General features: G+C 37.8%; 1 protein-coding gene across 1 annotated transcript in view; it reads right to left on the reverse strand.

The window, feature by feature from the left end:
• Positions 1-1,812: 1,812 nt before the first annotated feature.
• TNFRSF11B (TNF receptor superfamily member 11b) overlaps positions 1,813-17,046 on the reverse strand; it is a 30,183-nt gene continuing 14,949 nt past the window's right edge. The window contains exons 2-5 of the mRNA XM_031014118.3: positions 11,171-11,540; positions 6,987-7,178; positions 4,750-4,974; positions 1,813-3,018 (exon numbers count right to left, since the gene is read on the reverse strand). Coding sequence (XP_030869978.2) covers positions 2,630-3,018; positions 4,750-4,974; positions 6,987-7,178; positions 11,171-11,540 — 1,176 coding nt within the window. The 3' untranslated portion in view covers positions 1,813-2,629. The remainder of the gene's footprint in view (positions 3,019-4,749; positions 4,975-6,986; positions 7,179-11,170; positions 11,541-17,046) is intronic.

Raw genomic sequence — 17,046 nt, forward strand, 5'->3', positions numbered from 1 at the left:
TCTTTATATCAATCTCAACCTAAGATCATCAGAGTCTCCTTTCTGGGAATTTGGAATTTGGAACTAAAAGATACAAAGATGTTTGACTAGGAGGAAGAGTTGGACCTTCTGCCCCAAAGGACCCAGAGTTCTAGAGAGGCCTGTTTTAGCGCTTACTCATCTCCATCCTCCGGTGCCAGCCTCCTTGCCATCATTGCCTCATTGAGGTGTAGCTAGGTTTTTCTTACAACAGAAGACAGTCTCTCCCCTCTTACCTCAACTTCCTATTCTGGGGGTAGGGGGAACCGGTGATATTGAAGATGATTAGTTGCTATGTTATGGGTTGAACTGCATTTGGCTATAAAACAATCTTGTTTAGAAAAGTATATGGGGGAGAGGACCTCTTCCCATGCACTCCTTGAGACAGATCCCAAATGGTCTGTGATCTTGTTTGCAAGAGATTCTGTTGGTCAAATGCTTAAAGATAAAGGTGGGATGGCCTTCAGATTGTATCAGCTTAGCTAGTATTGCTAAGCAACTGTTGCAAGCTCTGAAAATAAAAAAATTTTGAGCCACCACTCCCCGCCCCCCTCCCAAAAATAATTGATTCTGCTCTTTTTAAAGCTTGGATGCCATCTTTGTTAGTGTCCTGTGGCTGCTGCAGCAAATTACCACAGACTGCACGGTTTCAAACAATAGAAAGTTATTCTCTGACAGTTCTGGTTGCCAGAATTCCAAAATCCAGATGTCAGCAGAGCCCCACTCCCTACAGAGGCTCCAGCAGAGTGGGGGCAGTCCGTTACTGGCTGCTCTTAGCTTCCTTGACTTAACAGCTATATGACTTCCACCTCCGCCTCTGTCTTCACATCATCTTCTCTCCTGTTTGTTTACTCTGTGTGTCTCATAGACACTTGTCATTGGATTTATGGCCCACCTGAATAACCTAAAATGCTTTCTTCATCTAAAGATCCTCAACTTAGTTACAATGATACTTTTTCTTTTTTTTAAAGTTAAGGTTTTTATTATTAATTCAGCTTTAGATGTAGTTAAAAATGAGTACAAGTATATGTCACCCTTCAGATAAATTTATGCCAAAGAATTGAGCAGCCTGAAATGGAGAGCTATTTATTTTTTATAGCTATATCCTACTTTATATTTAATTTATGCAATTCCCCAAAACCAGCTTCTTCTTCTTCTTCTTCTTTTAATTTAAGTTCTGGGATACATGTGCAGAATGGGCAGGTTTGTTACGTAGGTATACACGTGCCATGGTGGTTTGCTGCACCGATCAACTCCTCATCTACGTTAGGTATTTCTCCTAATGCTATCCCTCCACTAGCACCCCCAGCCCCCAACAGGCCCCAGTGAGCAATGTTTCCCTCCCTGTGTACAATGACACTTTCTAAATAAGGAAATGTTCACAGCTTCTGTGAATTATGAAAATATCTTTTGGGCGACCACCTTTCAACTCAATCAATACACTACTCTTCCAATTATTATTTTTCTTAAATGTAATAGTGCTAGTTTCTCTTATTTGCTACCAAAATAGCTTACGTAGCTTGGTGTCTCAGGGTTAGTGGCAGCAGTAATAAGTGGCTTGCACTATCTGTAATCTAAGGCTGACTTCAGAAGTTCTCCAATCTTAATGTAATACGAATTACTTTGGAACTTGTTAAAAATGCAAGTTTCTGCTCTCATTGGCAGAGTTTTTCAACAAATTGGTCCAGGAATCTGCATTTTTAGCACTTCCCAGATGTCCTGGTGATAACAAGGAAATTATGAAAGCTCAGACCCATTAATGTCCCATTCAAATAAAAGCAACAGAAAAAGCAATAAAAAATAATTTGAAAACTTTAATAATGTCATTTATATAGTTATAAAACCACAAAATCTTTTAAATAAGGTACATTCAATTTCTCAGAGCATCTAATATTCAGATAATTTATATTTCATACGTTTTCCAACATTAAACAATTGACTAAATAATGCATTTTCTATAAAATGATATTACAGCTTATACAGATAAAATTATAAAAATACTCTACACAGAAAAAATGGCAGTACCTATTAGAAAAATGCTACAAACTTTCCATTAAAAATATATATTTTCTCTTTCATTTGTCATAATAAACAGAATATAATTTTCTTTCTAAAATTAAGTCATACCGTTTCTTTATAGGATGATAATATGTACAAATCTTATATCTGAATGAATATAAATAGCAATACTGTAATAGTGTTACAGATATATTAGTAACTTTTACAGAAAAAAATATGGCTTTCTAATAAAAGCCTCTAGCATAGCTGAAATCTCAAAGCTATTTAAGTTAGACATTCCCATATTTAGTAAGGCACAATGGAGTCTAGTTTTTTTTTTTTTAATTTCCAGTTGAATTACTGCAAGCAGTAATAAGGGAAAATATAGTCAGTAGATAACGATCCAGATCTGACAGTTGGATTAACCATTTGGGGTTTATTGGAGGAGATGTTAGTTGTTTCTCCACATCATAGTTTCTTTTAGTACCCTGTGGCAAAATTAGTCACTGGTAATGAGAAAGATATCACTGAAAGCCTCAAGTGCCTGAGAAACAGTTTGCTCATCCATGGGATCTCGCCAATTGTGAGGAAACAGCTCAATGGCCATTTCCAGTTATAAACAGCTTATTTTTACTGATTGGACCTGGTTACCTATCATTTCTAAAAATAGCTTCTGATACAATTTGTACATTGTGAAGCTGTGAAGGAACCTGATGGTCTTCTTTAGACTCTGAGTGACAGTTTTGGGAAAGTGGTACGTCTTCGAGTGCTTTAGTGCGTGCATTAGGCCCTTCAAGGTGTCTTGGTCGCCATTTTTTATTCGCCACAAACTGAGCAGCTTCAGGATCTGGTCACTGGGTTTGCATGCCTTTATTGTTTTTTCAATGTCTTCTGCTCCCACTTTCTTTCCCGGTAAGCTTTCCATCAAGCTACGAAGCTGCTCGAAGGTGAGGTTAGCATGTCCAATGTGCCGCTGCACGCTGTTTTCACAGAGGTCAATATCTGCATAAAGCAAAAGCCCAGATAAGTGTTCACATCATTTATATTCATCCAATACCATCATAAAACAAGCGTGAGGCAGAAGGTTCTCGCAGAATTTCATAATTATATTTCAATGATAACCTTTTCTTTTGAGAGGGAGTTAAGTGACACCATTTATTTCTAAGAACTGAGATAAATGTTTTTTGTTATAATAAGATAATATGCTATATATTTTTGGCATCCAACAAAACTTTGGAAGAAGCTCCTAATTTTGAAAATTAACAGTAGAAAATAAGACACATCACTCTCAGTTTTCTAAGAAAAAGTTTGAGAAATTAAAACCATAACATTTCAGAAAAAAAGGAAAGTATTCAAGTTAGCTACTTTGTAATACAAAGTTTCATTAGTAGGCGCTAGTTGATAAGTTCATTGCTGTAACTAGCTTTTAAAGAATACACATAGCACCAGAGGACTACCTCCATGAGGAGGATATCTGAAAACCCAAAGACATGAGGTCAAGGAACTAAAGGAGACACACAGCCTAGAGAATATTTCAGTAATAAGCTAGGGTACAAACCTAAGAGGGAGGAACTAACATTTCTATTAATGACATGAGTCACTTAGTATCTGTGAGCCCTAAGGCAAATCGGTTCATCTTTCTGGGTTAAAATGTCCTCATTTATAAAATAGGGAATTTGGTTGCTTCCAATTCTAACGGTCTCTGATTTTCTCTTTTCTTTTGGCTTCAGGGCTAATTATATGTTCAAAGAATACTTTTGGTTTGCCCAAAACATAAAAGTTTACTCTTTGCATAAACAAAAGCATTCAGCTCTCAAAGACGTTGGTCTCCTAAAATCTGTTGCCCTGGTTTCAGATACTTGAAGTTTTTTAGGGTAGTGCAAGACTATACAGTCATTTAACTACTGGTGAGGACCTGAATGAATTTCTCACTGACCCTGTCTGCATTATGGAAACCCTTCTTCCTTTTTCTTCTAGCATGTCCTCCCAATGCTTATTGAAGTCAGAACTCTTTCCATCATGTGTCGTAAAGCTTACAGTCCACACTGGATGAAACTCCTTTTCTTCAGATTCTTTCCCACTTCTCTCCCTATCTCTCTCTGTTTCTCTCTCACACCATTTCTAAAGGAGAATCTTTACATAAACTTATAAGATGTGAGAATATTTTGCTGTAACTAGCTTTTTCCTACAACAGGCTCAAACACTTTTCAGACTTTATCTCATTAATTCTCATAACATATGCCATTAAAATAATTTTAATGCAGGCCATATCATGAGGATTAATAAGAACATATTTGTAAGCTACGAAAAGCCTACCTGGAGAGAATTACCAAGTAAATACAACAGAGCTTCCTGGTAGAGGTGCAATGTAAGATACAAAGTGGTTATAGAGCTTCTCCTTGGTGGTCTAGAGGGGCTGCTTACAGCAGCGTTAAGGGATCTGGAAGCGACTCCCTGAGATACAGTCCTGCCTTCAAATGCATTTCTCTTCTCTTAGAGTGTTCAACATACTTTACAAGGAAACTGGGGAGCAGGGGTGAGAACAAAACCTTGTATAACTCTTTTTGGAATCACATCTGCATGATCAGTTGGTGGAAACTTTTTCAGTCCAACAATGATTCCAGCAGGGAAACAAGATCCACACAACTAAACAGGCATGCAGTCTTGTTCCTGGTTTATGATAAATAGGTGTCTTTGATTTCTGATTGATGTTTTTATTTTAGATTATCATACCTTGGACGATCTTCTTGACTATATCTTGGTCTTTGTTTTGATGTTTCCATAACTTCAGCAGCTGGAAAGTCTGTTCTTGTGAGCTGTGCCGCCGTTTTATCCTCTCTACACTCTCTGTGTTTACTTTGGTGCCAGGCAAATTGTCTACCAAGACACTAAGCCAGTTAGGCGTAAACTTTGTAGGAACAGCAAACCTGAAGAATGCCTCCTCACACAGGGTAACATCTAAAGAAAGGTTAGAAAACCCAGAAGATTTACTCAACAATTGGATTTCTGAGAGTCTATTCAATACAAACAAAACAAAAAACCAACACAATTGAATTTTCTAAGATAAAATATGCTAAAATGCAAAGTTTGAATAAAATGAAGCTTCTGTTGGCTGGTCTTAGTGGCAGAGACCAACTGAGCTTATGTATCTTCTAATGTTCTTTTTTGGGCATTGTTTTCAAGAGAAAGTTTAGTAAATGTCTAATTAGAATGAAATATTGCTGTAAATAAGTAACAGCCAAAAATTCTTATAATGAATACAAATATTAACATTCTATTAAAGATTTACCTACTACCCACAGGGAACTTCATGATTAATGTCAAAACAAATAATTATCACTGACTTAAAGGAATTTGAACAGTAATTTGGAATAGTATGTTATTTTTTGCCCACATTTAGACACATAGTTTACCTTTGGAAACAAAGCAAGAGATAGATACAGATATATAAGTAGACATTACATAGGAAAATAACCAAACATAAAACTATGTTATTTACATAGGCATTACAAAGCCCAGAGCATCTGGGTAGAGTAAGTATGTCCCAGAAAATGGGAGTAATGGGGGTTTGTTTTTGGATTCATCAGACCTGGCTTTGAATACTAGTTCTGCCGTTCTACTACCTATATTCATCTGAAGCAACTTTCACAGTGTTTTTGTAAATGTTAAAGCCTCTATAGCACAGTACCACATAGTAAGTGCACAGTAAATGAAAAAAAGTAAAATTAAAAATGAATTAAAGAGAATGTTAAAATTTGATCACTCCTTTTAATACCCCTTCCTTCATTTTTTTTTTAAGATAAGAAAGCAAAGGCTAAATGGCTTGTCTATGATTTCAATTACACAATGAAAAAATGCTGGAACTGGGTTAGAATCTCATATATATATCAATTCACGTTTCTCTGCTTCATAAACTTCTTTGTAGTACAAAAAACTGTTTGGGGAGAGTCAAGCTGGTTTATACCATTGCTTGATTAAACACAAAAAAGCAAATCATCTTTAGTGTAATGTGTCTTTGAGTGAAGGTCTGAGATTAGTCTAGTGGTGGGAGTGACAAGGTGAACACACACACTAGCCTGATGAATTGTCATCACTACCGTGGAATGCATTCGAATAACCTGAACTTAATACTAGTGACCTGTACCCAATGAAGAGCTTAACACAACCAGAGTAGCTTGGAAGTTCCATGAAATAGATGCACTAATACCATAGGTAACAAAGCCAAGTACACATTTCTAATGTGTGTGTGTGTGTGTGTGTGTGTGTGTGTGTGTATGTGATGAAATCTTGCTCTGTTGCCCAGACTGGAGTGCAGTGGTACAATCTCAGCTCACTGCAACCTCCATCTCCTGAGTTCAAGTGATTCTCCTGCCTCAGCCCCGAGTAGCTGGTACTACAAGTGCCTGCTACCACGCCCAGCTAATTTTTGTATTTTTAGTAGAGACGGGGTTTCACCATGTTGGTCAGGCTGGTCTTGAAATCCTGACCTCAAGTGATCTGCCCATCTTGGCCCCCCAAAATGTTGGGATTATAGGAGTGAGCCACCATGCCTGGCCTAATTTGTCATCATGTTTATATCACTTTGCTTCTTAGTTACCAATTTATACTTTAGTTAATAATACAGACATTCTTGAAAGTAATAACACATAACTTGAATTCTACAGTTTGGACTCTCCTAATTTCATCTCAGTGGCAAACTTGACACTGCCCTTTGCCTATGGGTAAGATTTGATTTCAGTGTGAAAGGAGAGAAAATCAAGCTTTGAGGTGTTATCTGTGAGAAGATGAGTTTTTGAGAGATTCTGAGGGGTAGCTTTAGCAGTGATGCATCGAGAGTAGCCTTAGCTGGTTAAGATTCAAGAAAGGGAAAATGTGAGTTTTACCAAGAATGTGGCTGGAGGCCTTGTGTTCAACTCAGAGAGAGATGATACTACAAAATCGTACAAAGACGTATTTTGGAATGTAATTACCTATTCCACATTTTTGAGTTGATTCACTGTTTCCGGAACATATATTGTCGTGTGTTGCATTTCCTTTCTGAGTTAGCAGGAGACCAAAGACACTGCAATTTGTGTGTTTTCTACAGGGTGCTTTAGATGACGTCTCATTTGAGAAGAACCCATCTGGACATCTTTTGCAAACTGTATTTCGCTCTGGGGTTCCTACGGAAAATACCAAGCAATTTAGTACCTTCTCCTCAAATCCTTTCCCAGCAGATGCCCTCTTAACACAGTTTTGGAAAGACTTTTCACTTGGTTTTTACTGCTACTATTATGTTGCACAAAACTCTAGCATTTTCATTTTTCACTTCATTAGACAGAACAAAACTTCCACCATCATCCCCTTTGGCAGTTTCTTCTCCTTGTAATGCAAATGCAAGTCAATTTTCTCGTTACCTACAAAACGCTCATGAAATGTGAGAAGAAAGGAAAGAAGGGTAGGGTGTTCATTAGTCCAGCCTCCGCTGAGTGGCAGTAAGGCCTTGTTGTCAGCCATATTCTTCATACAATTATTCCTAGAAAATCAAGATAACTGCTGTGTGTCTGCTGTAATATCATTCTTTGAAATTAGTACCCATTGAATGCTGCATCATTAAATTCCAATCAGTTCCTACTGAAGTTCTTTCTTTCCTGAATCCTAATTGTGAAGCAACTCATAAGTATGCTAACCTTGAGAAGTAAAAATTTACAACATTATAATAAACTTTTGAAGGTGGCAATAAAGTTGGCCGCTGACTCAAAAGCCTAAGCCTGCAGTTAAGCTACATAGTATACAGAAGATGATATACCATTTGCTTAAACTGTTTAAAATAGCAGAGTCGTTAAAACTTCAGGAAGGGTGACTGCAAGGGCATTTACTTCATGATGGAAAAATATTTGATAAATTTGAAGAAATCATTGGCAGAAAAACTTGAACCAGTCCACAACTAAAGAAGCTATTAAAAATAAATACCTTCAAACACTTGACTCTATTACGCATGGCTAGATCATACATTCCAGTGTATCTGAATATGAAAATATCTCCATCTAGTGTAAGCTAGTTGAACAGATTTAGACTTCAATATCCAAATGTAGATTTTACAGGCCAATTCTGGCTTATGCAAGATAACAAATATGAAAGAGAAAAATCAAAGCTACAGAAAGTTATTAAACTTCATTTATAAATCTCAACCTCCTACCTCATTGTATCTTTTACCAAAACCAGAAAATAAAAAAAGGGGCAAAATGGACTGGTTCTAGTTTCATCTCCTGTCTCTTTCTACATGATTCATTGACCTGTAAAAATGACAAAGGGCTGGCAGAAAAAAAGAACAGGAGGGGAAAACACAGCCTAAAACCTTCACATATTAAATGTTATTTCCAGCATTGCACTGACATTATCTTAGGAACCACCTTACAAAGCAAAGAGGGTTTTCTGTTTGTGTGTTTGTTTTTAGTACTTTCCTACTACATCCTACTCCTTAAATGGGATACAACTCTATATCAAATTCTACAATATCATAAGCAGAGGTATTTGGGCAGGGATTCCATGGCATTCTTTCATTGCTCATTTACTGGAAATAAGTGACCTGGACACCTGGACCTAGGTCTCCCTTTGTTGACTGCCGTATGTTCTGCATGAAGAAGAATCTTTTTTGGGGGGAAGGCAGGGGTGGTGGCAGGGACGGAGTCTCGTCTCTGTCAGCCAGGCTGGAGTGCAGTAGAGGGATCTCAGCTCACCACAACCTCCGCCTCCAGGGTTCAAGCGATTCTCCTGTCTCAGCCTCCTGAGTAGCTAGGGTTACAGGCATGCACCACCACGCCCTGCTAATTTTTGTATTTTTAGTAGAGGCAGGGTTTCATCATGTTGGCCAGGCTGGTCTTGAACTCCTGACCTCAGGTGATCCGCCCACCTTGACCTCTCAAACTCTTGAGATTACAGATGTGAGCCACTGTGCCGGGCCTAAGAATCTTGTCATTCTTCAGATACATATCTGTGGCTTGGGTCTTCTCATGCATCCTAATGAGAAGTTCATATGTGTCAGATATTTCTTTTAGGTAAGTTAGCTTTTAAAGTTATTTAACAAAAAGAATCTAAGAATGACAGAACTAAAGTTTCATAATATATTCAGAAGCTTTATCTAATGACCTTCCTGAACATGACTTCCCTCTTTATAACTGATGGTACTTTTTATGAAAAAGATCTATCCATCTAAGTAATGATTTTACCTTATTACTATCAGTGGAAATATAAAAATTATAACCTGCCAGGCAAAATGTGAAATTATAATGATGGAGAAATTTGGCTTTACAGTTGAGAATTCACCATGCTTGCTATAAGTAATTCCACAGGAATTAACAGAATGAAGTAAATAAAATATGGAGAGGAGACAATCTGATTTCAAAACAGCAACAGCAACAACAAAACGGTTATTAAATACTTTTTAGAGTAACACCACATAGTCTTTCCTTCTCTTTGGGCTGGAAACCTCTTATTTCCCAAGAGGAACCGCTGTGTGGGTTTTTAGGGAGGGAGAGGTAAATAAATCCCACTGTGCTGCCAGTGTACACAGAGTAAAATGTGTACTTTTGTTCTGAGTCTTCTGGCTGCCTGCTTGCTTCATTCTACAAACAGATTTTCATACTTATTTAAGAAAGATCCTTGTGATTTCCATTATTTTTCAAAATTTTCTAGTTTCCAAGCTGCATAGCCCACGTTTCATTTTTCTACATATACAACTTACTGAATGAATTACATGGATTTGCTTTTATCTGATGGGATTCCACACCCCGCACCCTGACACACACACAACTTAGCTTAGCTTTTGAGTCTCAAAGTACCATCCAATAGAAAGTAGGAAATATCACCAATTCCTCCCTCAAATACTCATACGAAGAGGAATTTTAAGGGACTCTGATGCAATTTGCATCTTCTGTGATTAATTTTATAAGATTCACTATTTGAGAAACAGAATAGATTTTGATTTTTGAATGTTTCATTTGTATGCCTTTAAACCTAAAGTATTGGTCATCTAATAATTTAGACTCTGTATATCACAAGTTTTGAGAGTTAAAATAGTTACAGATACTTAGCATTGATGACCCTGTTCTCAACCAGGAACGATTTTGCCACCTGACGACATTTGACAATGTCTGAAGACATTTTTGGTTGTCACATGGGGGAAGGACTGCTATTGGTATCTAGTGGCTAGAGTCCAGGGATGCTGCTAAGATTCTACAATGCACAGGACAGCTGCCCGCAAAAAGGAGTCCAGCCTAGGAATCCAGATATTTCTTAAAATATCAGTAGGGCTTAAGTTGAGAAACACTGCTTCAAAGTGAGTCATCAGAATCTATACTGATTACTTCTTCCATTTAAGTAAGTGGATACTCTTAATTTTCTCAAGCTATGAAAAGTTATAGACTGCACTGAAGCTTCACAAATGTGGCAGAAAAAAATGTGGGTTACTGGTTTAAAAGATTCAATACACATGAGTCCTAACCAATGCTGTTCAAAATGCAAAAGAGAAAGCACTTTGTTTATAGGCAAGTGCTTGCTCTTGGCTTGACAATCTGTTTTGTCTAAGATAAAGAATAAGCTCATTGAAGAGATTCTGCTATAGTCCTTACCCTCCCAGACAGTCAGCTCCCATGCTAAAGGAAGAACTACCCTTGTTTTTAATAATGAAATGCAATTCCCCTCACCATTCTCATTCTTTACATAATTAATTATAACTGCTTATTGTTAGCACTCCAGAGTCTCATTAATATCAGCATAATTACTCTCTTGGTATAAATTAACATTTCTGATGTTTGTCAAAAAGTGCTGCAGTTTGAAGGTGTCCATGCTGAAGTGAAATATAGAGGTATAGATCAACTATCAATAGTGCAACTTGAGTTTGTTTCTTAAAAAAAAAAAAACCATCATGCATCTCATGAGAGAATAATTTGCTGCATTTGAGATTTGTCACTAAATTGCCCTGTAGTGGCAAAGTATTCCTCTGAGCAATGGTCCTTTGGAAGCACTCCAGACACATAGTACCTACCTGGCAGGTTTCATTACCTTTGCAATTTGCTATCCTATAATGTCATCAGAACAAAAGTGTTCTCCTAAACTGTCACAATTATCTGACTTTGCATGATCCTAATTAATTTTGCTGCACGTTGACACGTACCAGCTTGCACCACTCCAAATCCAGGAGGGCAGCTCCTATGTTTCAAGCAGAACTCTATCTCAAGGTAGCGCCCTTCCTTGCATTCGCACACGCGGTTGTGGGTGCGATTGCACTCCTGCTTGACGTACTGCAGCTCCTTGCACACAGGGCTGCAGTATAGACACTCGTCACTGGTGTGCCAGCTGTCTGTGTAGTAGTGGTCAGGGCAAGGGGCGCACACGGTCTTCCACTTTGCTGTACAGTGTTGTTTTAGGTAGGTACCAGGAGGACATTTGTCACACGACAGCTGATGAGAGGTTTCTTCATCATAATGAAGGTACTTTGGAGGAAACGTTTCCTGGGTGGTCCACTTAATGGAGATGTCCAGAAACTAGAAGGAGAAAGGAACACAGTGGCATCATCTTAGCATGAAAATAGGGTTGTTCTTATGTGCAACAGTATCATTTGACTCAAAGTCCTGTATTACCTTAAGCCTAATGAGATTTGCCACAAAGTAAGCTTAGAAGCCATAATTTTTGCCTCCGGGAGCTTAATCTCAAAGACCAGGAATGCAGATAGCAGTGAACATATTAACTAAAATCCAGGCTCAAAGGCGACTGGAGTAGAAAGCCCATCAAAAGAGAACTATAACACTTAGATGCACTGCTGAATTACCATGTGACTTGAAAGACACTTTGTCGTCTTGGGTTGCAGGATTATCTCTAGGTGAGTGAGTTGGATTAACTGGTAATTCTCAGAACAGCTACACAAATCACCTGTTAAAAATGTAGATTCCTGGGATTCATATCCTTAAGTATTCTTATTCCACCGATGTGGGGATGTGGGATTGGGCGTGGGGATTTAAAACACCTGCAGTGTTTCTGACGCCTGGGATGCATACTAAATAATTATCTCTTCATTTATTCATTTGACAAATAATTAACTGAGCCCTTAGTATGTGCCAGACTTTGTTCTGGGCACTTGGGATACAACTCTGAATAAAATAGGCAAGAAATTCTGCCCTTATGGAGTTAATCCAATTAGAGGAGTAAAAATAATACATTATAATAAACTACGCAAGTATTGTTTTAAAAAAGGAGAGAGAGCAGGTAAAGAAGCCTGGAAACATGGAGGGGAAAATAGGGAGATTAACATTTCTAAGCAGGGTGCTCATATTGGGGACTAAAGGATACCTCTTTCAGTTTTCCTGTTCTAAGACTTTTGGATTCCAAGAAAATACTGAAGAGTTGGTGATATGTGAAGGTATATGATTACAACAATCATTCCTATCACTCATTCATGCAACAGATATAGGTTGAATGCCTACTAGGTGTCAAGCACCAGGAATATGCTGGTGAGTCAGACATGTACCCTGTTGCCATAAGCTTGCAGTTCACCGAAAAGATTCCTCAAATGTAAGGTTGATATTTTCTCTAAACATCAAATTGACCAGCAGTCTTGACTCTCATAGGTGAATGACATCTAAAAACAATATTAAGTAAATTAAACGACCACATCTCTTCAGGTGTACTGGGATAAATTTCAGGGAGCAGGCAGGGATCAGAAGTTTCCGTACATAATGGCAGGAAGAGGCCTGTGCAGTAGGGGAAAGAGGATTTCATGGGCAAGGGTGCCACTTGGAAGGAGAGTTTCAACTGGGTATTCTATCTTGTATTTTAGATCCCCAAAGGTCTTCCAGGGAGCACTGAAGTAGTTCTTCACACTAATTACAGGAATCACACGCTCAGAAGAAACTGTGTTATTTGTGTGTAGGGGGTGGTTTGTTTGTTTTTGGTACAGGGATCAACACTGACTATTTTCAGGCCTTGGGGAGGTGGTAAACCAAACAATAATTTTTTCCAAACTCTCTTTGCAGAATTCAGGAAATCTCACAGGAACCCCCTGACCTGGAAAAGGCAGGCCAAGCTAGGGAAACAGCATACGCTTTTGAATTAGGGGTGGCAAAGATAAAGAATGGCCTTTTTCATAAGCATTTGAACATTTTAACTGAAGTAACTTCATTCACTTCTTATGGGAACATGGCAAGTGTTTGGGCTGATTTGACCTAATACGAGTTGATAAACCAGAAGAGAAGAATGAAACATCTCATCCAGTCATTGACCTCTTCACAGAGACAATTTTCAAAGACAGTGAGTGCTGTAATGCAAGGAACTCCCAACCAACAATAAGCAAAATTCACTGCAAGCTCAGAGCTGCTTCAGTGGTCTTTTCAGGACATTCCCTTGACCTGAGAGTTTCTAGTGAAAGCATCTTCTTGAATTTTCCTGGGGCTTTTAATTGTCTCAGGTGGAGTGGGTTGACACTAGATTATAGAAATGGACCAGTAGTGAGTGGCAGCTCTGGTTTGTTCTGAATCTTTCAGAAATAGATGGAACCTATTTCTTCATTCAACACACACTCCTTGAGCATCCACTATGTACCAGGCATCATGGAGGGAACTTAGCATGTGGCATACATAAAACGCAAATGGTCCTTGCCTTCAAGTTCTTACTTGAGTGAGCATGCAGACAATAATAAGTGAAGAAATAATTACAGCAAATAATTACAAATAATGATCAAAGTAATGCAAGAAAGCAAGATGACATGTCTGACTTTGTTGCTAGTTTGTCATTTGAATATATAATGGGACAACTTTCAGGGCCCCTATAATATAATTAATTCTCCTATAATATATATAGGAGAATTATATATGAAACATAATTCAGGGCTCCTATAGTGTAATCAATTCTCAATATTATAAAATGAGGATTTCCTGATTCAACTTGCAAAAACATGTGAAAGTAATGAGAAATACTATTTTCTCTTGCTGTTCACATTCAGTTTCCTGGAAAGCCACTTTTGAGAGTTGTGTTTGCTCTCAAGAGGCCTGGCTTAGAGATCCAGAGGGATTCCTTTATCTTGAGTGCCACTGCTAAGTGAGTCACATCCTGGTAGGTAGGAGTCCTGAAGTTTTCCCCAGCAGAACTTTCCACTGGTCTCCCTTTCCCATTTCAACATGGTTCAGGTGTGCCCATTTGTTCATCAACACGGACTCTTCTCCCTTGCCAAAAAATGATGAGAATAGGATGGGAAAACTCCACAGATGGTGCCTGTGATCTTCATTAGAAGAAGCCGCATAAATACAGATATGACCAAGAACACTGATGCAATTTATATTTTTCTAGGTATTTGGACATGATATTGTTGGTTTCCCAAAACCATGCTTCAGAAATTTGTTGCTCTTTCTTAAAGATACAGGGAGGTTGAGGTGAAAGGAACCCACAGAGAAAATGAAGAAATAAGGTCAACTTAAGAATTAGAGAGTATGTTAATGAAGGTAATTTCTCCAAGGCTATCACGTGGAATAATCAGATATATTTTTAAAACTGAGAAAGCCTTGAGAAATTACAAACTTGTTTTCAGCAAGTTCAATTGGGCCTCTGTTTTAGTTGAAGATTTTTCCACTTTGGTAAAAAGACAGGCTCTGTGTGGCCAAAATTGGATGTTTAGGTCTCAATCTTTGGTTAGCCCCAATTCCCACACAGAATTTCTGGACTCAGTTACTGGACAGAGGATGGGCAAGATTAATAGAGCTCTTCATCTCAGTCCTTTCTCTCGGTTTCTTCTGCTTATTTCCTGGAAAAGCGATGAAAAATATGCCACAGGACAGATATCTTAACATTGGATACAGCTCCTTTGCCACTTGATAATATTTAAAACCTAGTAAAACCTTAAAAATTCGTTTCTGTGTAAAATGCAGACCCTTGATGAGCATCTGCCCAAGCTGGGACACATGCATCGGTGTGTCTGAGGAAGCATGAGGTACTGTCTGTAGAAGAAGGTACTCCGAGATCGCGCCACTGCACTCCAGCCTGGCGACAGAGCGAGACTCTGTCTCAAAACAAAAACCAAACAAAACAAAACAAAAGCCTACTCTATTTTTTGTTTTATGCTTGACTTTTAAAAAAAGAATTAAATGATTTTCTTTCTGTGTTCTTTCTTTCGTTGTCCTCCCATTCCCCGGCTACCTATCATTTTGTATAGACCACTTATGCTTTAAGAGAATCTGAAAGTCTTCTAATCTAGTGCTTCTCACCAGTCCAGAATTTCTTCCTGAAGCCTCCATTCCTTTTTTTTGAAAGGAAAGTTAAGGTTTCATCTCAGCTAGCTTTATCCCTCTCCTTGCCTTCCATTTTTAATATTGAGCAATGTTAAAGAATTTTCCATTTTAAGCATAAGCATCTTTTCTCACATATCAAATGCTAGCAGACGATGGTAGAAGGTGAAGATGGTGGGTGAGTTGAATTAGCTGTTCTCTAATGCCTTTTCTAGCTCTATCATTGTCTTATCCTTTGGTTTCATAGTTTAATTACCCAGTGAACTTGGAAAAAAAGTCTTGCTCTAATCCCCTTCATACTTCTTGTTCCACCTTGTTTTATTTGTGAAACCCCTCTTTATAGCAGAACTCTTTACCAACCTCCCCTCTTCAGATTCACCCATGCCTTCCATTCCCTCTGTAAAATCACCTGATGTCCCAGCTTGTCAGTTATGCTTTTCCTCTAGCAAGCCAGCTCATGTTTGATCCTACCAGTGGAGTTGCATGCTTAACAAAAGTCAGTTCTGAATCTGTTTATGCTGCTTGTAACTATAATTAGGAAATTCAATTATTATGTAAACCAACAAACATGAGTGTGAAAAAAAATTATTTTTCTATGAAAAGTAAATGGAATGCTTTGGAATGACTTGAAAAAAATGAAGCCTTTCCCTTACCCTCAAAATAAAACACAGAAAAAACAACCTACTGCAGAATTTGGAATAGGTGAGATAACTGTTAAAACAGGGAAAACATCTAGAAGGATCATTTAATCAATTAGTTTCATAAATATCTTTAAGTTCCAAAGCTGAATGGATGGGTAATACTTACAGAAAAGAGTGTTGTAAGAAAGGCAGCATGAGACTTAGCGAACACTGTCTCTAAGAAGGGGTTTAGTTGTATCTCAAAATACAGAGGAATGAATGTTTATTTAAATGTTTTAAGTCAAAATAAAATATTTAAGATATAAGTATATAATTTTTATTAAATGTGCTGATTTTGCAATTAGTCATTCAGCTGTTGGTCACAAATATGCAAATTTCTAATAATTCCCCATATTTAAGTAGGAAAGTATCATAATGGTATATGCAAGAAGAAAAAAAGGAGTATTTTGAACATGGAATTTTATTTTGTCTATTTCAATTTTATTTTATTTTTATTGAGATGGTGTCTTGCTATGTTGCCCAGGCTGGTCTTGAACTCTGGGCACAAGTGATCTGCCTGCTTCAGCCTTCCAAAGTGCTGGGATTACAGGTGTGAGCCACCACACCTGACCTGTTTTGTCTATTTCATTTAAGCATGCATGTATTAAAGCAACTCTGTGCCAGACAGTGGAAGAATAAACAATATATATAATATTTTGGCTTATACCTACTTAGAATGTTTAATCATTGTTATCATTACGTCTCCACCAACTATAAAAATGAGTCAGGGTGATTAACTTGTTTCACATCATAGTAATTAGTGCAGGCAGAATTCAAACTTAGAGCATGCGCCATATAAAATGAATTTTTTGGTCAAATCCTTTAACATTTACCAAATGCTTTCCCTTATGCTATTCCCTTCATGCATAGTCCAAAAGTAAGCCCTAAAGTGCTTAATTTTCATTCAGTCTCAAGGGCATAGAGTTAGAAGATCACCAGTGTTAGGAGATCAATCACAGCCTTCCTGAAGTCCAGATAAACTGACCTTGACTTTTCTTTGTGCTAAGACTAGCTCTTGTAAAGCTACTGAGTTGAAAATTTATCAGATCACAACTGATTTGACTAGAGAATTCTACTTGGTGTATGCATCTTCCTAAAAA

The sequence above is a fragment of the Gorilla gorilla genome, chromosome 7, assembly GCF_029281585.2.
Source record: "Gorilla gorilla gorilla isolate KB3781 chromosome 7, NHGRI_mGorGor1-v2.1_pri, whole genome shotgun sequence".
NCBI lineage: Eukaryota > Metazoa > Chordata > Mammalia > Primates > Hominidae > Gorilla > Gorilla gorilla.